At 39.0% G+C, this 25,967-nt stretch overlaps 1 protein-coding gene across 7 annotated transcripts in view; it reads right to left on the bottom strand.

Moving 5' to 3' along the window:
* Window positions 1-25,967, bottom strand: part of ZNF106 (zinc finger protein 106) — a 63,795-nt gene that overhangs the window by 9,746 nt on the left and 28,082 nt on the right. For 2 of the 7 annotated variants that reach the window (XM_040492393.1, XM_040492394.1), the window contains 13 exons: window positions 25,040-25,101; window positions 18,191-18,391; window positions 13,137-15,317; window positions 11,456-12,083; window positions 10,130-10,199; window positions 8,762-8,916; window positions 8,617-8,677; window positions 7,798-8,139; window positions 5,082-5,859; window positions 4,670-4,725; window positions 3,952-4,097; window positions 2,427-2,561; window positions 1,599-1,715 (listed from right to left, as the gene is read on the bottom strand). In XM_040492393.1, coding sequence (XP_040348327.1) covers window positions 1,599-1,715; window positions 2,427-2,561; window positions 3,952-4,097; window positions 4,670-4,725; window positions 5,082-5,859; window positions 7,798-8,139; window positions 8,617-8,677; window positions 8,762-8,916; window positions 10,130-10,199; window positions 11,456-12,083; window positions 13,137-15,317; window positions 18,191-18,391; window positions 25,040-25,101 — 4,932 coding nt within the window. The remainder of the gene's footprint in view (window positions 1-1,598; window positions 1,716-2,426; window positions 2,562-3,951; window positions 4,098-4,669; window positions 4,726-5,081; window positions 5,860-7,797; window positions 8,140-8,616; window positions 8,678-8,761; window positions 8,917-10,129; window positions 10,200-11,455; window positions 12,084-13,136; window positions 15,318-18,190; window positions 18,392-25,039; window positions 25,102-25,967) is intronic. The other 5 variants (XM_040492398.1, XM_040492399.1, XM_040492396.1 and 2 more) reach the window with 4 other exon arrangements.

Consider the following 25,967-nt stretch of genomic DNA (forward strand, 5'->3'; position numbering starts at 1 on the left):
AATCTAATGTAGGCTGTTAACACTTCACATCTGGAATGTAACAACCTTCACTAATTACCCTTCTGTGATCTCTTCATAACCTAGTACTTGATTACCTATGTGCTAGATTCTTCTAACTTGATTTTAAGCTTCTTTTAAAAAAAATTTTTTTTTAAACTTATTTATTTTTTAGAGACAAAGTGAGACAGAGCATAAGTGGGGGAGGGGCAGAGAGAGAAGGGAGACACAGAATCCAAAGCAGGCTCCAGGCTCTGAGCTGTCAGCACAGAGCCCAACACGGGGCTTGAACTCACAGACTGCGAGATCATGAATTGAGCCAAAGTCGGACACTTACCCGACTGAGCCACCCAGGCGCCCCTAAGCTTCTTCAAAGTAGAAGGCATGATGTATTTTATTGTATCCCTTAGAAGCAGTAGTTCCAGGGGCGCCTAAGCGGCTCAGTCGGTTAAGCATCTGACTTCAGCTCAGGTCATGATCTCATGGTTCATGAGTTCGAGCCCCGCATCGAACTCTGGGCTGACAGCTCAGAGCCTGGAACCCGCTTCAGATTCTATGTCTCCTTCTGTCTGCCCCTCTGCTGCTTACACCCTGTCTCTCACATTGTGTCAAAAATAAATAAACATTAAAAAAACAATTAAAAAAAGAAGTAGTGGTTCCAGCTCACATGTCGAAGGAGAGTTGGTAGGTATTCACTACACATATGAATAATATTATAATTGGGCATAACATAGCAAACATTCTAACGTGCTGTTAAAAGATGACCAAATGACCTTGGGATATGGCACTACAACTCATTAGCAACCAAACCCATCAACTCTACCTCTATTATCTTTTATCCATTCTCTTCTCTTCATCCTTAGTCTAACCTTTCATGTCACCTTCTACTACAAAGCCTCCTAAATGAGCTCCCTGTCTCTACTAGGACCAGTATTTTCCTACCTCATCAACTCCAGAGTGACTTTCTCTAAAATACAAATTCAATCATGCCTCTTATACTTTAAAGTCTACAAGACGGAAGTCCATCTACGTTAACAAAGCATATAGGGCCAGCAAGAACTGGTCTTTCCTCATTTCCTAGGCATCATCCTAAGGTCTAGAACATAACAACAGATGTTCAATATCGGTTCACTCAACAAATGAATTTCTCTTTGGGTTAGGAAAGAATGAAGCCACACGGGCTTACAGACAAACCTATGACTTAGTTCACATTACAGAACAGGCTATCCTCATGAAACTCTCAATCGGTTCCAAACCACATCAATGTCATACTCAAAAGAATTTAAGCTCATTTTTCATGGTGTCATTCTTAAAATGAGATAGACTAGTTTAACCTATGACTCATTATTTGGCCCCAAATCATCAGGCTTGGTTTAATTTAGTAGAGTTACCTTTTGGGCCTGGTACATTTGAGCCTGAGCAGACAGAATGCAGGATCTTGTTTCACTTATACCAGAAAATAAGAGTTTTTGAGCAGCAGCTAATTCTGTCATCTTCTCACACAAGACAACAGGAAATGTCTGCCTTCTACTTCTTTCCACACATTCTCACACTACTTTCAAGTGGCATGGGAATTCAGCCTTCTCCCCTCAAACACTAACCTTTATGTTAAAGGTGACCACGGTGCCATTTGCCAGTCCTGCATAGAGGGTTCGCCATCTACTATGGAGGCAGAGGACCCGGTCTTCCAGCTGTAGCTGCTCCACACACTCTCGCGTCTAATAAAGCACACAACACCTAATCAGCAGGGGTTCACAGCAAATAAAGGGTGACAACAATCCTTTTTTAAGCAGTGTGTGACATGATTTTTATGAGGAAGGAAATGTAGCGACCTCTGTTTTGTACAAGATTATCTTAGATTCTTTTTCCTTTGAAATATGTGGCCAAAGACCCTCAGGCTATAAACAAATCTAAATTCTAATGTTACTCATGTTCCTAGTTTGTAATGTAGAAATTCTTCAAAGGACACTAAGAAGTGGGCAAAAAGATTACAGCTTGATGAAAACTCAGATGATGGCTAGTATTTGTTTGGTAATAAAGTATTTTTATGTTTTTTTTTCTTTTATTCTCTCTCTGTGGAGGAGTGAAAAAAAAGGTATTTTTAATTTAAGGTACATACTTTTTTTTTCTTTTTTAGATTTAACACCACTGCACACTTAATAGACAACAGTATAGCATCAACATTATCTTTCATATTCACTAGGAAACCAAACAATTCATTTGATCATTTTATTGTGATACTCTCCTTACTGCAGGGGTCTGGAACCCAGCCCACAATCTCTGAGGCGTGCCTGTACTAAAAATGGTTTGGAAGCGTAAAACAGAGAGTGGGCAGAATGAAGCATCTGTTTCAGTGTCTCCACTCTACACAATAAACGCAGTCAAAGCAGTTTAATATCATCACTTTTGATTTGTCTGGACCCACTTACCTTCACATTATAGCAGCGAATGGTGTGGTCACTGGAACCAGTGTAAAGGGCAGCATTCTTGCCAGAGGTTTGGGTAACCAGGAGGCAGTTCACTTTGGAGGCATGCCCCTCAAAGACCCCAATGCACTTCCGACTCTAAAGTCAAGCGCATATCAGATTATTACTTGTGGATACACAAGGATTAGGTAACACATTTCCTTAGCAATAACAAAAATGTTAAAACATATTAGTTCTCTGCTGCATCCTCAGTGCTTAGGTTAGTGCCTGTTGTTACACAAAAGGTGCTCAGTAAATATGTGTTTACTAAATGCCCAGCAGTCACACGGACTAAGTACCCACAACTCTGTTAGCTGAGCCCTACCCAAATTCTTAAGGCAGTTTGCTGTAAGATAGATCAGAATTTTAATTAATGCCTGGAGCAAGGCTCTCCAACACAGGGGCCAAAGATCTGACAAATCCAAACTGTAGCTAATTTCCCAGATGAGTTCCTTCATTTCCTTGGTAACTTGTGAGAGAATGTTCCACAACATTCAGAGATGTGTCAGGCCCCTAGTGGGGCCATCAGGGGTGGTTTCACACAGGAACATCCTAGATATTATGTTTGTGCACATATTCAGATCTACTTAAAATACACACACACACACACACATACATACATATATTTATCTTGCAATTTAGAGTTAGAGTCAATCTCCCAAATCTTACACTCATACTTCCTGGTACCACTGCTTCCTTCCTTCAGACATCCTACTTGCCCCTTCACATCACTAGGCTATTGGAACCTAGACACCTGTTGCCTAGGACACATTTTCATGGTCCATCATCTAACCTTTGGACTTTCAAGGACTTCAGTAATTTCAAATACTTTCATGGTATTTATTCAGACAACATAGTGCTCTTAAAGTTTCTTAAAGATCATTGTTGATAAAATTAATCTGATGTATACCAAATTCAAAACTCAAGAGTTCATTCTATGAAAACTGAGAGTAACGAGCATCAGATTATCAGTGACAGGTCCTAGAACACTGTTGCTCTCCTTAATCACTTGGGACAATTAATCAACTGTGAGGAAAAATGCCTCCTCTAGTACCTCCCCAATATTTTCATTCTATCCTCTCTATTATGTCGCAGCGATCTGACTGACCTCATCACCACCTCCAGGACCAGGACCTGACTGGCCCAGCCTTCTGTTAGCTCATCTCCCTTTGCCAAGTGGTTGTTCAGAATAAAGCACAGGACCCTTTTGGTAATGGGAGAAAAAAGAAACCCCAGTGGCTTCTGACATCGGTCTATGAGCAGGAGGAGAACTAGCGTTAGGAAGAGGTGATACCAGAGAAAGCAGTGTGGACAGACAAAAAGCTAAGTCCCCAGGGACCCTGCTGAGCCACTGCATCAACTTTATCTACAGTTAGTCTACACATCTCTGGATAACAAACAGATACCCCTATTGTTTAAGAGAGTGTGAATCAGAGTTCCTAAAACCTGCAAAAAACTAGAAAACATTCAAATTGATATATCAACTCACCACCAGATTATAAACTCGAACAGTTTTATCTGCTGAACAGGTGTACAGTAAGTTCCCAAATATCTGAATTGCATTCACTGCGGCTTGGTGCCCCTCAAAGCTCCCTTCTGTGGGCTCATCATCATCTCCTGGCTCTGAAGATATTTCTGGAAATCAAGAATGTGTTTCAGATATGTATCAGCTTTTGTCTGAAAAGATACTCAAAAATTAAAACCATTACATAATATAGTGGTCCTTGGATTCTCCTTAAAACCTGTTTCCTCTAGCAAAACCCCACATTTTCCATTAATGATCTTCGTTATGAAGATTTCATAATAAGAGACTCTGGGAGAGAAAGCCTCTCACTGAGGAAAAAAAACAGATACTCATTTTTTGAGTGATACCTGGAAGTACCAAATCTCTCCTCACATCCTCTCTTCTGATGCCAGTTATTTTGTTGAACAAGGCATTGTTCTTCAAGCAATTCCTTCTCAAAGCAAAAGCCCCATGAGCCAATGAAAACTCATTAGTTGAACAGATAGGAGAGATGAGAATAAGAAAATAAAAAGGCAGGATTTACAGGACACCATAATTGCTGATCAAAACAATATTCTTGGTGACAATCCCCAGACCCTATCCTAATCTATAGGCATATTTAATAAGATTTAAACCCTGGCTCTAATATTTATAAAGCTTTCTTTTCTGTGGCTAATTTAAATAAAACTGAATAACCAAATACCTGAAGAGTTCTTTGATCCTTTTATGGAGGAGATCACAGTCTGAGTTTCTGCCACACTACAAAAGAATAGCAAAAGTCTTTTTAGCGGATGTGAATAAGACAAGCAATAACTTAAATTTTCCTGACTCAAGGATTGTTCTAAACACTGGGCACACAGCAGTGACAAAAGAGATCAGTTTTTCCATTTGAAATTTCTATATGAAAGGAAATATAAGTATAGTATATATTTACAACACAAATGAGAAAGCAGAAAATCTCCACTGCCAAGGTTTGATTTTTCTACACCCATAATCTCTACCGATTTTCTATACATTTAATTCATTTAAAAATTGATTCATAACCAAAAGTTCTATTGTTTAAGAAAAGAATAATGGCGAAAGTTGTTCTGACTGCACCAGCACAACATCCTTACCTTACAGGGATACCATCTTTATAACGAGTGCCAATCTCACTGGTAGAGCTAACTTCATCACAACCAGAACGAGAAGTTTCTAATGAATTTTGCTCTGTGGAATTCCAAATATCCTTTTTAGATGGACTGTCTGGTTTCTCTTCTCCGGATTCAGAAGAATCAATGGCCACCACTTCCAACTGCGGATTAGGAATTTCTAGGACTTCCAGAGATGAGTCACTCTCTGGCTCATCTCTGACACTCTCTTGTTCTGGGCCAGTCCTGCTGTCTTCCCAGGTGGAGGTCGTTACTTTCCCCCCTTTGGTTGACTTTCCAGTCTTTACTTTCCTTACAGGTTTAGCAGTAAATACATCCTGTTCGGTGTCACTGTTCTCAGGAACATGAGCAGCCCGAAGAGTTTTCTTCTTCCTAAGTTTCTTCTTTTTCTTGTTTCCCCGAGCTTCAGCTGATGTCAGAGTAGACTCTGCCTGCTGCTCGGGCTGGTCAGCTGCAGAGTGGGGCTCTTTCTCTAAGGGGGTTTCGGAAGCAAAGGACAATCTTGGGAAAGAACTGGTACAGGCCTCAGACCCACTGTTGCCTTTGATTGGCTCATCTTCTTTATTCAGGCTTGGAAGACCAGTTGGTTGGGAAGAGGCAGTATTATCTCTGTTTCTGGTATTTCCTTGTTCCGTGGAAAACTTCAGTTCTTGGCTAGGCTCATGGAAACTTTCTGTTAGCTCTGATAAAGATAATGCTGCAGGGATGACTGGATAAACTGGATAACTGTCACTGTTCTCTCCTGAAATAAGAAGAAAAAAAAATATTGCATCTTCTTCTGTATCTGCGATTTATCATCATAAACTGCCATTATTTACCACTGATCGAATCTCTCCTGAAAAACAACCTTTCGACATATGTTAACAAGGTTATGACTGTTAAAACCGTTTTCTCATCCCTTAGCTTCCCATAGCCTGCAGAAATTTCTCTTTGCCTTGAATTAAATCTCACAAATAACATGCATGTCTTATACCCTACAAAAGCTCCCTACGGGCAGGGACTCCTTCTAGCCATCTCTTTTCTTTCTTTCTTGTTTGAAATGTCCCCATGTTTAACATGATGTTTTATTCTTGGTACACACTGAAATATCTGCTTAGCTAAAGTGCTTTCACCTTTATGTCTTAGATGTTTTCACTATGCCACTTTACCTGCGACATCACCCAGTTTGTTTGCATAACAGTAGTTAAAAAGTCAGTTGACTTAACAAAGTCTATTTTCTTTCACATAGTTATTTCATGTCAAGGAATTCAGATTGATGAAATAATCAAAGACATACTCAAAGACATATACAATGTAGTGTTCTATGCAATATTAAAGAAAAAAGGATAAAAACTAAATACTCAAAGGAGATTGTATAAATTACTATCTACCCAGATTACACAATTTCTCAAGTATTATTCAAGTAGTAAAATTAAAATATTTTACACAATTACTTTTATGACACAGGAAAATGAGCATTATCTATTAAGTGGAAAAAAGCCAGGTTATAACGGACTATGATTTTGCCTTTCTATAAACTCTATGTGCAAATACACAAACAATTATGATTGAAGAAAGACTGAAATAATATATAACAAAACAACGTATCTACATTTTAATCGCTTCCCAATTTTTTACTGTGAACATGAATTATTTTGCAGAGAAAAAAATCTAATAAAAATCAATTTTTAAAAATATTAACTTAAGGGGCACCTAGGTGGCTCAGTCGGTTGAGCGTCTGACTTCGGCTCAGGTCATGGATCCCGTGGCTGGTCAGGCTTTGTGCTGACAGCTCAGAGCCTTGAGCCTGCTTCAGATTCTGTGTCTCCCTCTCTCTCTCTGCCCCTCCCCCACTTGCTCCCTTTCTCTTTCTCAAAAATAAACATTAAAAAAACCTTTTTTTAAATACTAGCTTAAGAAGTCACTATAATACTTCTTTACCAGTTTTTAAAAAAATACCAAATACTAGTCACACAAAAGCAACAAAATTCAAGACGAAAGATAACATACATTTGAGCTAGATAGATATCTAGATTAGTGCTGCAACAGGTAGCAAAATCTAGGGTAACTCTTCAGACTTTTTGTTTTTGCTCAGGTCACACGATGGCAGTTTATTTTTACTCACTTTTCAGTGTAGCACCATCGTGGTTACACACACTTCAGATAAGGTTTAAAATAGCTTAGAAGTCCTTCTCTAATGGTAAATAAGTGAGTGTTATTTTATGCAAAGAGTAAAAACCTTGGCCATTTCTCAAAACCACTCAAGTTCCTAATGATGATCCTAAACCTGTGTCCACTGCCTTTTATCATGGCCACCTACCTCTTAGGCTTATATTAATCCTACCTTGCACTTTAATGACAAAGAAAGGTAAATGCTGAGAAATTCAGAGGACATATCTTATCTAGGAAATTGACTGGACAACTTCAACTCCATTTCTCTCACAAAAACACAAACAGCATCAATCCTCATAATGGAACATTTTAGGTGTTAATACAAAGTCAATTTAGTAACACTAGATTAGAGAAAACCGAGGACAAGTTACTGATATTTAAACAATCCTCCTAAATGGAGGAAACATTAAGAACAATTAATTGTAAAAACTTTAGTTTTAATGGGCAGGTATGACTTTACATCACTGACCTAAAACTGCCCTAGACCCTCTGCTGGGGTTGCCCTTAACCCAGAGAAAAGTTTACATACTATTAACTTGCGGTAATTCCTTGGACACATTGCCAGCAGAGCCTTGTGACACAGCGTTCACATTCTCGTCTTGCTCAGGAGACATGGGTTCTTGTTTAATCTGAACTGAGGAGTCTGGAGCAGGAACACTGCCATGGGCTTGGAAAGTAGGAGATGTGGTTACTTGGAGAGGGACTCCGGTGGATGATGGAGACACATGGGAAGATGGAGGCTCCAGAAATACTGGGAAAAAGGGAGTAGGCAGCAGCGTGGCATCAGCAGATGTTTGAGATCTACTGTTCCTTTGTTCTCGTGAAAGGCTATAAGGAACCTGGTCAGGGCGCTCAGAAGGTTCATATGTTTCTAGAATGGGAAACATACGCACATACAAATGCAAAAATATTTTCTGAAAAGCCACTCATTTCTGAGCCAGTTTGTATTTCTAAAGATTACAGGAGAACTTTAAAGTCCCTCATTCTTTGAAATGTAGGAAATAAAATCCATACAACCAACAAGCACACAGGTAGAACAGGTGTTAGTATTCCAATTTTTCAAATTTTAAGTGATTTATCCCAAGTCACATAGTTACTAATCGAAGAGCCAAGATTTGAACCCAGGTCTTTTGATTCCTAACACAAGGCTCTTCCTGTAACATACTGCCTCTGTTGCTAAGCATTTTCAGGGAGCACAGCCTCACAGGCCTTTCTACAGAAGGATGAAAACAAGGAGAGAGGAGAGGAAAACATATGACTTTTTCACGACTACTTTAATTCCCCTGCATAGATAACAAAGAAATAATAAGCTACAGAGGATCCAATCCATCAGATTCTCTCCGAATACCTTGTAATCCCTGCAGAATCTGTATTCTATGGGTCCGCAGTGCACTCATCTCCATAGTTATCTAAAAATAAAGTAATCTGTTAAGCACTGTGAAATCCAACTTTAGAGATAATCTATTCTCATTAAATGTTCCATCCGCTGTTACCTGCTGCTTGAGCATAAGTAGCCTCTGAACTTCAACATAAGCTGTCTGAAGAGCTGTACGGGCTTGCAGAAGGTTGTTATCCATGCACTGCAATGATTTGCTTAGTTCTTCCTCCCTTAAAGAAATACTCAGCAGCTGGTCAACCTGAGAACGTTCTGCCAAAAGAAACCATAAGGCTCAGTTTAATACTGCAAACTTCTGAATAATACAGCCCTCAGAAGGTGGAACTACCTCAGTTCTCTAGGATAAGCCTTTGTTTTTCCTCTCCAATAGGTCACTGCAGACTCATCAAATCTCACAAATCATGTGGTCAAGCCTGTTATCAGAGCTAAACCAAAAGTGAGAATTGGTGAGATGGAGGTATGTCATAGGTCCAAGGATGCTTAGACTGGGTCCCAGATGTGAACTGCTTGCACTCTCTTCCCAAAGCATATTTTTCTAGTCTCTTAGTTAACATAAAATAGTTCTCTTTATTAGAGAAATCTTCCTAAAGAAAAAACAGCTTTGAAATGTACATTTAAGTGATTTTAAATAAAATGTCCTATCACGTGTGCATATCTGTCATCGTTAGGTCTGTCTCTTTCCCATTCAGTATGTCAAGACCTCTTCCTAAAACTCCAGACCCACACATCCAACTACCACCTTGATTTTACTTAGGTGTCTCTAAGATCCTTTAATTCAAGACCCCCAAAAGGGAACTCATCATCTTCCTCTACCGTCAACCTGCTCCTCTCATGCAGTTTTCTAGCTCTAATAAACGATATCATCATCCCCAAAGATGCCTTAGCCAGAAATTGGGGTCATCCTTTACCCCCAACTTATCCATAACATCCAACCATCCAAGGCTCATCCAATCACTTCCCATACTAGCCCTCTCATTGGAAAGGGTTCAGAATCAGTGGAAAGCAAGAATAAGAGAATCCTATCAGTGAGGGAGCCATTCCAATAACTTCTCTCAACTCAAGTAAGAGAAGCAACAAAGATGCCTCAAAAATGTAAACTGAGAAAAATGGCGATAAATAATCAAGAGACACAAAATTCTTATTAGCAAATGGCCTATATTCCTCTTTATCACTGAAAAGGCCCAAATGGGACTTTCTGACTTCATACGAACTCAATTTGTCCAAGATATACATTAAGGTTAGCTTATGGGTCTATGTGGCATCAAACGTTTCTTCTATAGCTGCAAATGGATATGGGAGAAAATCAACCTTTTCTACATCCTGAAGCAAGATAACAAAAATGTCAAAAAATAATACTAAGTGGGTGAACAGTATTTGATATCCCCAAGCTATACTTTGTCAAGCTGTGAAAAAGCTGAAATGCTATAAAAACAATTTGTTTCTGACAGAATATTTTGCACTGTACCTTTCTTTCCTTTAATTTTCCTTCTTTTGTTTTTTCTCTCAAGACTTGGGAGTTCAGGAGAAGATCCATCCTGAGAAGATAAAGAAAACTGAGTAATATTAAATGTGGAAAAGCCATTCTCCGAGAAGGAAAAAACGTGAATCAATTCTAAGACTGTTCTACATTATTACCATCTCTAACAAGATAGTAGGAATCTCATGCACACATTATGAACTCAAATATTAGTTGAATGTATTTGATTTAGAACAAAACAAAAGCAAACAAAAAAACCCAGAACAGAATCTAAGGTCCAGTACTTTCCTAGCATCCTAGAGGTGGTGAATCCCTGGGGCTTAGGCAAAGCATTTCACTTTGGTAAAGCATGGCATAGTTAGAGGTGTGGACAAAGCCAGTAATGCACATATATGATTTCACAGTGACATAGTTTCTACTTTACTAGAAAATCTTCACAACAAAATTTTTACAACAAAAAGCTAAACAGTCTATCAGACAAGCCCCCAGATATTAGCTTTGTTATAGGACAAACTTTCGTCCAAGAATATCCACTACAGTGTCGAACTCAAAGCGGCAAAGTTGGAATTTGAATTCAGGTCTACAAGCCAAGCCCTTAAGTACTCTGCTATAGTGCCTCAGTATTAAAGCAAACAGTCCATTTTCTCAGAGTGCCACATTCCAGACTACATCACTGCCAGCAACTCTTTCTTTTCAGAAAGGGCTCCTGAAAGGGTTAAGCAGTGTTAGTGACATAGATGCCAGAAGAGAAGTGGTTTCAGTGGAAGATGGATTCTGAAAGGGCCAGGCTGGGTAACTGAGGTACAAAACACTGAGTAACAGAGACTAAAAATATTTGTAAGACCATGCTCACATAGATGCACTCTCATCGTATTAAAACTACCCTAGTGTTAAGCCCAATTGTCTCGGTCTAACAAGCATTCATGGCCTACAAATGCAACATTAGAGTGCCTTTCTTCAGGGCCAGTACAGAATGCATCATGAAGACAGATATAGTTACAGATGAAGATGTGGCTTACTCCTCAGTCAGGTGATACAAAGAATCATTGCCTTGGAGACCAGTTTTAGAGATGACTTCATATTTTCCTAGTACTGTACATTCATATTCACTGACATCTAACTTAGTAGAATTACTCAGTGAAAGGAACCAGTAGGATAAGAATATGAAAGGAAGAGTAAAAGCCTCACAAATCTATTCCAGAGTAGGGAAAAACACAACCCAGATACCCAGAAAAAATTAAAGTTATATCTTTCTTAAAACAGTCAAGTCAGCACATGAAGGGTCCAACAATAAGCAGGGGCAATCATACTCACTCCGGTAGCTCTTCGTTTCTTTCTAACACTCTGGCCGTCGTTTTGTTCGGCACCAGAAGTACAGCTACTGTCTGTGGCTGCATCTGCCAGACTGGAGATTGCAAGGGCTGAGGATGCATTTGATGATAAAGAGTTTCCTTCTCCATTACTCTCCTGGGTATTCTGATTCTCTGAAGTTGGCGTAGAACTCTCCTGGCTGTTCAGGTCTTTTGCCAAATGCATCAAAGGTATCGAACGGTCAGAGGATAATTGCACACTATGTCGCCTTTGAGTAGCAACATTTTCAGCCCTTTCACCTGTTCTTAGGGAGAGAGCCAGAGGGGTCACTTCCTGCTTAAGGCCCATGGTTGTTGTCTGACTCTGTGCAGCCCTCAGTGCGTTACTAGGTGAAAACATCTGCTGGGGCTCATTTTCTTTGCCTGTACCTTCCTCACTGAAGAAGCTATACACAGAAGGAGCCCTGTCCATGATCACACTGCTCTCAGAAAGGCTTCGCTTCCTTGCCAACCCAGGAGAAAGGGAAACACCTTCCCAATGGAATCCTTCGAGACTAGACAGATCAGGCTCCTCATCCAAATCCAACACCTCTTGTTCATTTTGAACTAGAGGCACCATTTCTATGCCAAACCTGAAGAAAAAAAAAAAAAAAGAAAAAAAAAAACCTTAAATCAGACATGATTAAGGAAGAGAGGGTATCAGAAGTGCCAGACTCTGTTAAGCACTGAGAGTACAAATATAAATAAGATGGTTTCTGCCCTCAAAAAGCTCACAGTCTAATAAGTGTCCCAGACATAAATAACCTTAGTGTAAGTATTGTGATATAACAAGTACTAAATTAGAGATTTGTACACAGTTATGAGAATACATTTGAAGTAAAAATTGAAAGCTTTATTAGCATGGAGCTTTTCTAAAGCAACCATAATAATTTTTAACAGCACACAAACCAAACACAAACAAAAATATTTACTGAGCATTCAACAAATGATAGGCACAGGGCTAAGGATAAGAACTTTATAATCTCAATACTCAAGTTATGGAAAATAGTGCACAATAAATACGCTATTTCATCAAGGATAAAATTTAAAGCTTGAAGGGATATATAACACAGCAGGTGGATTTTCAAGTAGCAAACCTACACTGAATGCTGCTTTACCATTCAGAAAAGTTTAGTATCTCAGCATAAGATGAACAGCCAAAACATCACACAAGTACTTAAGAGAAAGTATTCTGTGATCACGAATATAGTGCCCGGAATAAATACAGAAGGGTAACTATTCGTAGATTCTGAGTAAAAGGTCGTAAGAACAATTACACTTAAAAACTGTACCAGTCATTAAGATCGAGAGATAGATACAAATCTACTGATATACTTTTTTATGCTGTTACTTTCTGGCCTCTATAACTAAAGTGATGGACTTCTGATAATTTTTTTCCACATCCCCATCTCATTTCATTTCTTAGAGGTTGATGTGCTTCCTTGCAACCTGAATTCCCTGTTAGGAAACACTTTATTGCGTTGTTAGAGAGTAGCAGTCACTCTTTAATATTTAAACCAGACATCTACAACATGTATTTTTTGCAAGCATTTAATTAAATACAACAAGTAGAATTCTCTTGGCCAGGGGCAAAGGGTTAAGTTTAAAAAAAGAGAGAGAAATGGACACTAAAAAGAAGCACACACCTGGGCAAGCCTTTGCCTAGCTCTTGCTTTTTCTTGGTTACTTGCTGGATGACCTGTTCCCAGTTGACATTTCTCCGGGATGCATTTAGAATCTGCCGAAGGGTTGGCTTGAGCCCAGACTCCTTCTCCGTCTCACCCTTTCGATGACCACTGATATTGCGTATGCGGCGAGCACTATTGAGGTTTGGCTCAGGAAGGTGCACTCCAGTTTTGCTCTTTAAACTGATGTGCCTGGTTAGATCTCTCTGGAGAGAGGCAGGAAAGCCAAGCTTACTGAGGTCAGGCAGAAGAGGGCCTGAGGACGGACCGATATCGTTTTTTTGAAGCTCTGCATCCAAGCTAGCACTCTCGAAACCTTCTGTTGCGTAAGACACATGAGATTTAACAGGGTCATCAACCTGTGCATCTTCTAGAGAAGTTTTCAAGTCTAGCAGTAAGCCAGAGTGTGGACTGGCTGCAGACGTCATTTGTAACTCAGGTTCTTTCTGATGAACTGTTGAATTACATGCGTTAGTGGATAGTTTTCTACATGTTTTCAGGTTTTGCTCATCCCCGTCTTTCTCATCAGTGATGTGAGTGCTACAGGATAAAATTTCTGTAGGTGCAGAACCCAGGGCTCCAATTTTTGTTCCATGCTTTTCTGTGTCAGATAGCTCCCCATCACTTTCATCTTCTAATGTGCGTACCTGGAACTCTATCTTCAAAGATCCTTTTTCAGACTCTTCTACATTCCTACTTGCTTTTGCATAGTTCCTGGTCCTTTTAGAAGTGCTAAGGAGTGGATTTTGCAGTGATTCATGACACTGTAGCACCTCTTTGGCTTTTTGTAATGTATCACTTACATTTTTATCAGGTTCCACCTGAGTGCCAAATGTACTTTTATTCCCTTTTAAAACACGAGGACATGCACTTTGCAATTTGGTTATGTAAGACCCATGACTGTCTGCCACAGTGGGTTTGTTCAAGGGATTTGAGTGTTCTCCAGGAAAAAAAGAATTTGTTTTGGTGTTTTTTGAGGGATTCTTTAAATCTGGGTTCTGGGGAACTGATTTAGTGACTGGAATTGGAAGGAGTGCAGATTTCAACGAGGGCATCTTACTTAAGTTAAGCTCTTGTTCGTGTTTCTCTGTGACGGGGCAATCTCTCACCGCCTCATAGGGAGCAGTGCAGTCAGAAGGGGCTTTGTGACTAAGCAATCCAGTATGTGTTTCTTTTTGTGTTTTCAGCGTCGGGGAGTTACTTTTTCCATCATTCTGGGGCTCTGCTGCTCCTGTGGTTGTCAAGCTAAAGCCAAAGAAAGGCTTATCTATCATTTCTGCCTTGTTTCCAGCGCCTTCTTTCATTGCGGATTGTAAATCCAGAGTCTTCTGGGAAGGGTAAGGAGTCCAGCGGCGGAGCTTTTCCCTTGCTACACTGCTGTTCTTCCCACCAGTTTTGGAAGCTATGGTATCTGTTTGTTTAGTAGTTTTGCTTTCTAGCTGCTCAAAATTGAAGTCAAGTAAGCCTTCTGAAGGAAATGTATCGCTTGTAAATCCTTCAGAAGGCCCTCTGTATGTGGCAGCCACACCAACTTTGTCGCTTTCTTGCCGCTGCCAACTGTATCTATCCTGACTGTATTTGTTAGACTTAGATTTCTTATTCCACAGCATAGGTAAGTCTTCCATCTGACAGTTAGAGTTTCTGTTTCTGCCTGGCTGAAATTTGTCTCCGGGGCCACTGTAATTCCAACTATTTGTACTACGTACACTGGATTTCCAGTTTCCGTTACTGCTGTTCATATGCCAACTGGAAAAGCCACCTGTTCCTTCAGAATGCCAACTGGAATTCCTTCCTGTACCACTATGATTCCAATCTACTGTTCCACTATTTGCATGCCAACCACCTCCAGAATTACTATGGTTGTGAAACCAAGTCGCGGAGCCTCCTGCAACACCCTTATGCCACCCGGAACATCCTCTTGGTCCACCATTATTCCTCAAAGAATGTGGAAAGTTGTTTTTCCTACTATTATTAAAGCCATCTTTCTCCCACTTCCAGTCTCGCTGAGGAGGTCCGCGATGATGCCATGTTGGCTGACTGTAGCTCTCTCTGTCTTGGTAAGGGATTCGGTCTTCTCGTCTCCATTGGGGTCGCCTGTCATCAGAGTTTATTTCTTGGCTGCTGTTGGAAGGTTCATCTTGTCTGGAAGAAAAACAGTTCTCCATTAGTGATTTAAAGTAATTATCATGCTTCCTTAAAAGGCATAACCCATCAAACTTTCCTCTACCTATCTCCTCGGCTACTTAGAACATACGGTAGTCTATTTTTATTTCTAGTAGTGGCTGTTTCCCGTCTTTAAATGATATTGCTAAACTTATATCTCACAGTTTATGGATGCAGATATTAAACGATATGCCATTTCTGCTATCACTCCAGAAATATTAAAAATCTGACACATTTATGCTATCCTCCTTTTCCTGCTCCTGCTTTTCTTAGCATGTTCTGGGACTTTTGCCCCATCATCCAATTATTATTTTCACATTATGTAGCTTTTTGAAAATAAGCATAATTGTATCTTGTAGCTTTGGCTAGTTATCATAGTTAATACAACCTAAGTTCCACTGCTCTTAATACTGCGGATTTTTCCAGCCATAGATTCTTTCTGAAAAACCCAGTTTCTTAACCTATTTTAAATGCTAAGATTTCACTTTGCATTATCACTTTCATTAATAAACACTTTATTCAGCACATATTCAATGACTGTTAGTTGTGGAAGAAAACTTTTATATATAGTTCCTGTTCCTGAAAGACTTACAACCTAGCTGAGAAAATAAGGTCACCAACAGGAGTAAAATAGCACATACCAAATAAGCAGTACCCACAATCAGTGCTATAAGGAGCTTCATGAGCTAGAGGTTTTTATAAAGCTACAGCTGTTTGAACTATTCGTGTTAGACAAGGAGCCCACAGAAATGTGAACAGACTTAAGTAAACATCACAGGAATAGGTGTAAAATCACTTCCCTCTATAAACTGCCTGTGGTATGCCTGGCATAGTGCTTAACACGTGTGGTAGGTGCTCAAAAAATCGAATAATGCTAGCTAAAACTTATCGAGTTCCTACTGTCAGGCATTTTAAGCACTTTATGTAGATTATCTCATTTAGTTTTCACAGCTCTGAAGCAATTATTCCTCTTATTCCTACTTTTTGGATGAAGAAACAGAGCATTAGAGAGGCAGAGTAACGTGCCTAGAGTTAGAAAGCCAGCAAGTGGTACAGGAGAGATCTGTTTGGCAGACTGACTCTAGAGTCTACACTCTTTACTGCTAGCCCTTGATGAACTGAAAATCCCCAAACTAAGTTTCTGCTATTGGGCTCCCTCCTCTTAACTTGACTTAAACTCCGTAATGACTCTAACTGGTTCTAAAAACTTCTAATGTCTCTAACATTTTGGGCACAAATTGGAATTTCTTCCTTTTTCACAAGATGGAATTCAAAGTTAATTTACTTGAAAGTTCAAACATCCACCTTCATTATGAATTACAACCATTTCTAAACAGGAGACCCTAAGTCGCCAAGTGACAAGTGTTATTACATACATGTGCAGGATTTTTTTTTAACACCACTGACCAAATTGCTTTTATCTTTTGTTTCTAAGCACTATACACTTTTGACATCCAAGGAGATTATGGACTTGGCTACACTAATGGGATCCAGAACTGGGCAACAAATCTGTCACAGAATAGAATTCCTAGATCAGTGTGAATTGGCTAGATCGCGGGGACAATGGCATGCAGCTAAATCCATAGCCCAGAAAAAGCAATCTAAATAAAAAATCTCATGAAGGAAAAAAGAAAAAAATGTGAAGAAATAATAGATACTATAAATGCATCACCAAAGAAGCATATCAGAATATTCAAAGAATATTAACTACAATGTGAATGTCTAATTTACTGAGCTCTTTTACCTTCTGACTTAATGTTTAATCATTTACACAGATAAGCTAATAATGGCACAAACGCGTAAGACAAAAATAAAAGTTAGCCTCCTAGAGGCTTCAACACCCTAAAACAAGAATAAACTACAGCTATACTGAAAGTAGTAACAATGTCATTTGAAGGACTAAGCAGCGAAACGGGTTTAAGAACCAGGTGCTACTGACATTTTAAGACTAACAAAGTCTCCTTCAAGAACTTGTTCAAAACACTTGTAGCATATAGTACAAGTAGTAAAGACTACTTCCTTTTTATACTAAACCACTAACTGAATACAGACTGCATACCTGGTATAACTAGTACTCAGAAAGAATCTTTAAAATTTTATATTAGAACGTATAACGTTTCTCATTATATTCTAGGACTTGAAAAATCACCCAACCTCTTAAATGGTTCTCTCTCTTACTCATATCTGAAAATTTCTGCTTGAACTCTTTAGGCCACAACTCAGTAATGTAAAAATACAAAAGCCTAATACCCGAATTATAGATGCAGGTATAAAATTATGTAGTACAGCTAGAAAACTTATATTGCTCAAATGATCCTGACATTGTCACACTTAAGATACAAATGTATTCAGTAAATACTTACTGAAACACTAAATAATGAAGAATAAATCACATTTGGTAGAAGCACCATGTTAATTCACATGGGGCAAAACATTTTTTTACTGACGGATAGAATAAGAAATACAATATATATGAAGGAAGCTTATACACTAATACCTTTCCACTAGACGTTCTGGGTATCAAATAAAACCATTCACTGGTGTTCAAAAAAAAACTGGAATAAAGCCAGTTTTAAACATGGTTATCAACACAGTAAAAATTTCAGATATGTAGCACCTATAGCTAACTTTTATGGAGGGATAATACTGAGTTTGTTTTTTCTGTAAGCAGATAGTACAGTAGTTCAAGAGAGGATTCCACTGACATTTCATGCATAAGACAGCAACCTCAAGCTAACCTTTGCAATTAAAATAAGTTTGAAAGTTACTAGATGAAAAGTACGGAAATGGAAGATGTATTCTCTACCACACTGTTTCAGACAGACTTTTTAAAAATCAAAATAATTACTCACCGACTTTGTTCTTTCCTTTGTTTTATTAACTGAACGAGTTCCTTGTCAAAATAATCTTCTTCCTCTTCTTCTCCCTTTCCATCATCTTCTCTCTCTTGGGCATCAACGTTATCTTTGTGCAACTGGCTAGAAATGTGCTTTGCATATGCAGAAAGACCCACTTCTGTGACCCCGCACACTCGGCACTCATGACTACTGTCCCTAGGAAAAGAGGGAGATGAGGGACGTTCAATTCTGCCCACTGGCATGGCACACTCACCAGATCTGGTATGGTTTCCTCTGAAAAACACCGCACACTTGGGCACAGTGAAAGATTAGTGCTGATCAATTTCAATGCTCCTTTCATCACTTTTAATAAGTTTGTTCATAAGTTATTTTTGAAATGAACTTAAGATTCTTTTCCAGCAATCAAGAGGCAATACACTTCAGAATAATGTAGTTTAGGAGGAGAAATCTTCTTGAATTGCTGTACTTAAAATCTTGCCAGAGGAAACATGGTGAAAGGGGAGGCAGGGCAGGGGGCTCAGAGCAAACAGAAGTTGCTCTAGAGCACACCCATGATGCCAGCTGCACTCAGAAGCCTGGTGACAGCGCTTCCATTTTATCTCAGGCTCAAGAGCTTTCTCCCAGTGAAAGTTTAGGGGTGGAGAAAAGAGCAAGCAGCCTAACCAATCCCAACGTGGTAACTAAATCGGACCCGGCTGGAGCTCTGCCTGGAATGTGCAGATTCCGGACCCCAGAGCAAATGATAGGAGGAGTCTCAGCAAACTTTTTTGGGCTGGATGATACATGTGACCTACATTCTGCTTCAGAAGGGCTTATTTAAAGGGAATGGAAAGCATTTCACTTGTAGGAAGTTAACAGCTGTGCTAGGCAAATGGTTTTTCTCAAGTTTCAGAAAATGCAAAAGTTTAGAGAGAAGCAAAACCAGTTCTTGTTCAGAAAGAAAATTGAGCAGTTTTTTTTTTTTTCTCCTTTTAGTTTACACAGTTAATGGTAACTCTCATATTTGGCCAGTTTTAAGAAACCAAAATCTTGAATCGACATCCACAGCTGTAGTAGATGAGTGTTTTAACTGGTTTTTTAGCTTCCTGAAATCCCTTGATTGGTTCAGCTGTCTATGCAGTCATTGATGGGAAACATCTGAACACCACGGCCACAAGTGTAAGGAATGGACAGTAAAATCCATTCAATAATCCAGATGGGCTTACCTCTGTATCATTTGTCTTGGGTTTACACAAGTGATATTTTTGTACTTCCTATGCCAATCTCTATTACTTACTTATTTATTTATTTTATAAGAAGTTTCTTAATATGTATATCCCATCTGTACGTGAGAGGTACCCAGGGAAAAGTGTCCTAGGTAGGTAACCTAAGCCACCAACTGAAATACCACCTTCAGCTAAAAGCAAAAGAAAGAAAAGCAGGAAGGAGGAACAGTTATGGAGGTAATCATGAAAAGCATGGAAAACAATGGTAAGGGTAGTTATGTAGAATTAAGTTGGTGCTTTCTCCAGTGATTAAATTCTCTACCTTTGCCAATCTTAAAAAAGGTAAATAAAATTCAGGAGTGCCTGGGTGGCTCAGTCAGGTGAGCATTCAGCTTTGGCTCAGGTCATGATCTCACAGTTTGTGAGTTTGTGAGGCCTGCACGGGGCTCGCTGCTGTCAGCATCCTCTGTCCCTCGCTCTCTCTACCTCTGCCCCGCCCCCTGCTCACAAAAATAGATAAACCTTTAAAAAACCAACACAAGAAGACAGGCTGTCTTTGATAAGACAGACACACACCATGCACAACAATGCTCCATCCTCCCCTCAAGTATATCTATAAAGACATGGTGGAATTCACATCAATTAACCAGAAGAGAACCTCAAAACTGAGCACTTCATTTACCAAAAGATGGTTTCTGTTACAGACCACCTGAACATTTATTTAAAAACAAAAACAGGGGCGCCTGGGTGGCGCAGTCGGTTAAGCGTCCGACTTCAGTCAGGTCACGATCTCGCGGTCCGTGAGTTCGAGCCCCGCGTCGGGCTCTGGGCTGACGGCTCAGAGCCTGGAGCCTGTTTCCGATTCTGTGTCTCCCTCTCTCTCTGCCCCTCCCCCGTTCATGCTCTGTCTCTCTCTGTCCCAAAAAAATAAATAAACGTTAAAAAAAAAATTTAAAAAAACAAAACAAAACAAAAACAACAACAACAAGGGGCACCTGGGTGGCTCAGTCGGTTAAGCGTCCAACTTCAGCTCAGGTCACCATCTCACAGTTCGTAAGTTTGAGCCCCACATCGGGCTCTGTGCTGACAGCTCAGAGCCTGGAGCCTACTTCAGATTCTGTATCTCCCTCTCTCTCTGACCCTCCCGATCTAGTACTCACATTCTCTCTCTCAAAAATAAATAAAAACATTCAAGAAAACAAAAGTGGATGTTAACTTGTAACAGAAATCAAGCCTTTTCTCATGGCAACACAGAAAGAAATTAAAAATATGTAAATATAAATCTACCTACCATCAGAAGAGTCTGAAAACCCCAACTAACCTAGAATATAGAATTTACATTATAATCAAAATTCGAGTCATACTTACAGAGGTCTTGCACCATTATGATGTACCCCTAAAACTAATGTAACATTGTGTGTCAACTATGCTTTGATTAAAAAAAAAATGTTTTATAATTTAAATCATGAAGTCAAAAAGAAAATTCGAATCAAGTGAATTTTCTGGTTAGAAAATCTTCTTGGCTCTAAACTCTCTAAAACTATGAAAAATGTTTTAGTCCACTTTTCTCCCTAAAAACTTACAGAATACTAAACCGTATATTGTAGTACCAGAGACATCATTCCAAAAGGGTTTTTTGTTGTTGTTTTTTTAAGTTTTTAAAGTTTTGTTTTTTTGTTGTTTTGTTTTGTTTTTTTTTTTAAGAGAGACAGAGACAGGGTGAGCAGGGGAGGGGCAGAGAGAGAGGGAGAGAGAGAATCCCAAGAGAAAGAATCCTCTGTGCACTGCCAGCATAGAGCCGGATGCAGGGCTCGAACCCACAAAACTGTGAGATCATGACTTAAGCTGAAACCAAGAGTCAGATACTTAACTGACTGGGCCACCCAGGCACCCCCAAAAAGGTATTCTTAAATAAAATTTCTGATTATACCCTTACTTCTAAAATGGATAGAATTTTTCTCACATCCAAACCACCAAAATCCCACTCTCTTTACAGATATTACTGGAAGACCATACTGTTTAAAATATTAAGGAATGCAGTATAGACAGTATTTAACTCTGTTAAAAATAAACATCCATAATCATAAACCCACACACTGCGATCCCCAAAGCACAGGCATATGCTGGATGTGAAACAAACACTCAAACACAGATTTTTTAAACACATGGGATTTCCTCGTAAGAAAGGATAGTAACCATAGTACTAAAATTATATTTAATTTTTAAAAATTAATAAAGTCGTATTTAATAGAAAAACACCTGAAGAGATCCTGCCCAAAAGGGTACAGGCAATAAGTGCAATATAAATAAAGGTTAACACTAAAAGCAAACTATCCAAAACAAAAGTCCCTAACATTTTTCTTATAGATGAATTCTTGTTTAAAAAAGAGAGACAGTGGGGGGGGGGGGGAGGGAGAAAGAATCTTTGCAAGAAACATCAAAATGAGAAAAAGGAGAATCCACATTTATCTTGGGAAAGAACAGGGGGTTAGGACAACCACATCTCTTAAAAATGCAAATGCGTCTGTGTCTGGAGGCAGGCATATTATCTGTTCTACATACAATATGCATTCATGCCTCCACATACGATGTTAGGGAAACCACGTATTTTAAAAAGCTCATGGCAAATTAAATAATATTTTAATGATGCTATTTCCCAATTCTCTATCAAATAACCAGTTAAAATACTTACTATTTTGTATAACTACGTAAGTCATTGTTGGGGAAAAAGTACTGCTTTACTTCTTGACTAATAAAAGCAAAAACAGTCCTCAGGACATTTAAAGGAGGGCCCAAATTAACTTCATCCTGTTACCACACAATTTCCTCTCATGTGTGAAAGGCAAAGCCTTAAGATATTCTACCCATAAGCTTTTCTTTATTAAGCTTGCTCTAACTATACCACAACAGCTGGTTGATAAATAAAGTCGTGCCCTTGTAATAGCATTTATCTGTGGAAACAGGCCACGCATCTGAAAAAGCAGACTGGGGAAAAAATAGGGGAATGCTCCAGATGTCCACAATTGTGAACCACATAAGAATGTCTTACTTCTCAATCAAGTTTGTATTCAAAACCTAAAAAGTATGCTCTTTACATTCCTTAACCAGATCACAACTAAAAATTAGAGTGATACACATATAAAGAGAAACAGATAGTCTGAACATCAGAAAGCCAGTAATCAAACATGAATTCCACAGAAAATAATCACAAACTGAGGAGAGGAAGGAAAAATCATGACTGGTAACTATTTGTCCCTATGGGGCAAATTAGGGATTAACAGTTTGTCTCTACAGTAAATGCTCCAAGTAAGTAAATGATTTTTGAAATTTTGTTTTTTATAGTTTCATCAGCTGTTTTTCCTTGTTATCTGCTTTGCCTTCTCCCTTATAATTTATTACAGGCCAGGAAGCCATAGAAAACTTGTTAGCACTGTGTCTAAAATATGAATAAATAAGTACTAAAGTATATCCCTCTAAATAAAATGAGTTTGGATGATAAGGGTGACATTTTTATTGTCAGCTTTGAGGCTTCTAAATGCTTTCTCCTTGATTATTTGACTATGCTCCAAATAACTGGAAATACACAAAATCCCCAAAGCACAGTTCAGTTGATGGGCAGGAGTAGAGGAAAAAAGTTACTGCACAATAAATACATGGCATGTAGTTCAGTTACGTTAGTAAGACAGAACCATATATGTCTCATATAAATATAAATCTATGCATAGACACAGAAAGAGATTTGGATAAGATATACACTAAACTGATGACTTTCTTGTAAAAAGGGAGTAGGATTGGGGCAGGGTGGGGAGTAATATATGGGTGAGAGGATTTCTACCTTTTTTACTTTTTACAATTCTGTATTGACTAAACATGAATCTTAAGTAATCAAAAAAATTTTTTTTAATGTTTTAAATACCTGATTAGTGGATGTATGAACAAAACAAGGCATTAGCCTTGGAAAAAAAATGGCTTCTCTCTTAAGGACTAGATTTACTGACCTCATATGTGTTGTTTGATTTATAATATAGTCAGGTAGCAGGTAAACAGCCCAGAGAAAGGTGAATTCCAAAAGGAAGTCTGCTGGAAATGGGATGAGGTAATTAGGATAATCCACATTTAGAGAATCAAAGGTTGACAATATTTCAGGGGCGCCTGGGTGGCTCAGTCGGTTAAGCGTCCGACTTCGGCTCAGGTCACGATCTCACGGTCCGTGAGTTCGAGCCCCGCGTCGGGCTCTGGGCTGATGACTCGGAGCCTGGAGCCTGCTTCCGATTCTGTGTCTCCCTCTCTCTCTCTGCCCCTCCCCCGTTCATGCTCTGTCTCTGTCTCAAAAATAAATAAAAACGTTAAAAAAAAAAAATTTAAAAAAAAAAAGGTTGACAATATTTCATAGGTTTCCAATGATAATGACTTAAAGATTACATATATTCAAGGTTTTATGATAAAAATTCTCCACATTAAATCTAAATGGAAGCCTCTTTTATACTGTTGTTTAGACCTAACCTTCACACAGTAGGGAACGGAGACCATGGAAAAACCCCACTAATAGGCTAAACATACGCTGAAAGTTTACTACCATATTAATTTGCCCACACAATCTAAAACCATAGTACTTAAAACACAAGTAACTTCGAATGACTTACACGGGCATCATGATCAAAGCCTGTATCTATTATTCATGCAATAAGACACAAAGTAAAAAAAAAAAAAAAAAGATAAAATTAATATTTCTCAGTTTCCCAATCTTTCTCTATTCCATACTGTTTCCAAATCTCAAATTCAAGTAAGTGAAAAACATCAAAAAAGAACCACAGATGTGGGGGGAGGGGGGAGAGACATGGAATACACACATATGCTGTATTTAATTTTTTAAAGGTGCTTATTAGATTTTCTTTCTTTAAACATCTCAACTTTTGCATCACAAAACAGCATTCTTAAATATTCAAAGTTTGCACTCAGATTTTATTTACACTAATGAGAGACTTGCTGCCATTTAGCGCACTTTGGACTTCTCAGACTATCCCACTAACTCTAAAGGTTTATGGCAGGTAATAATTTGTAACACTGCTGAGGGGCGCCTGGGTGGCTCAGTCAGTTAAGCGGCCGACTTCGGCTCAGGTCATGATCTCTCGGTCCGTGAGTTCGAGCCCCGAGTTGGGCTCTGTGCTGACAGCTCAGAGCCTGGAGCCTGTTTCAGATTCTGTGTCTCCCTCTCTCTGACCCTCCCCCATTCATGCTCTGTCTCTCTCTATCTCAAAAATAAATAAACGTTAAAAAAAAATTTTTTTTTAAATAATTTGTAATACTGCTGAGACAATTAACATGAAATGTCTTAGTTTCAAGACTGGTGTGTCTGGATGAGAATATTTACTAATGAGGAACCAGCCCATCCCCACCCACCTTTGTTGCAATCTGCTTGTTAGAGCTTCTGTGAATTCTACACATTCTAGATACACAAAGACTTACCCTTTTTGAATGCCAAAAAAAACTACTATATTCATCAATAATTCTAAAAGACAGTTCTATGTCATAGGACAATATTCACTTATGAAGGATTACTATGAAATAAGCTAACAGGCACCCTCAGCACTCAGCTCCCACGACATTCACAAGTTATGGAATACAGCCGTTCCCATACCTGCCCTTCAGGTTCTCAAGCTCCCTGTGATGCAACATGCTCCGCATGTGTTCGTCCATCTCCTTCAAAATTAAAGAAAGCAGATTAAACTAAGGGGGGGTTGTTTTGGGAAAAGAAATCCCTCTGTTTTTACTCAATCAACAACTAGGGTTCAAGTTCCTTGCCATGGTTACCCTTCTCAATTCAATAGTGAAACCAGTTCCTCATAATTCTTCAGCTATGTTTTGGGCATATTTCATTCTTTTTTTTTTTTTTTTCAACGTTTATTTATTTTTGGGACAGAGAGAGACAGAGCATGAACGGGGGAGGGGCAGAGAGAGAGGGAGGCACAGAATCGGAAACAGGCTCCAGGCTCTGAGCCATCAGCTCAGAGCCCGACACGGGGCTCGAACTCACAGACCGCGAGATCGTGACCTGGCTGAAGTCGGACGCTTAACCGACTGCGCCACCCAGGCGCCCCGGGCATATTTCATTCTTAAATAAAAGAACTGTTAAGAAAAAAAAAAAAACAATTAAATGGCTTTCCAAAAAGGTTAGAAAGTATACTGTCTTGGGGGGGGGCAAAATATTTAAGATAAACTATGTGGGTTAAATTCTATCCCCAAATAAAGAATTTAACTACAATTATCTAAAAAAGAAAAAAAAATCTCTGAAATCACTTAACTTCTCAGCTCTTTGGCTACTTTTCTCCAGATTTTCTTTCCCTACTCAACTGATAGTTTCTCAAGAGCAAATTCCAACTGTTACTCAAGTCTTGGCCAGGGCTTAGCATCTGGTTGTCGACATTTGCTGAATGAACAGATGGATATATCAATTCTAGGTAGAAGTTACAGATACAGAACTTCTCCATGGTTGATTATGAAGTCTTTGAAAACTGCTTTGAACACAGCAGCTCAATCATGCTTTCATTTTCACTGCCCAATCTCCT

The sequence above is a fragment of the Herpailurus yagouaroundi genome, unplaced genomic scaffold (genome assembly GCF_014898765.1).
Source record: "Herpailurus yagouaroundi ecotype Mexico unplaced genomic scaffold, PumYag 184, whole genome shotgun sequence".
NCBI classification, from domain to species: domain Eukaryota; kingdom Metazoa; phylum Chordata; class Mammalia; order Carnivora; family Felidae; genus Herpailurus; species Herpailurus yagouaroundi.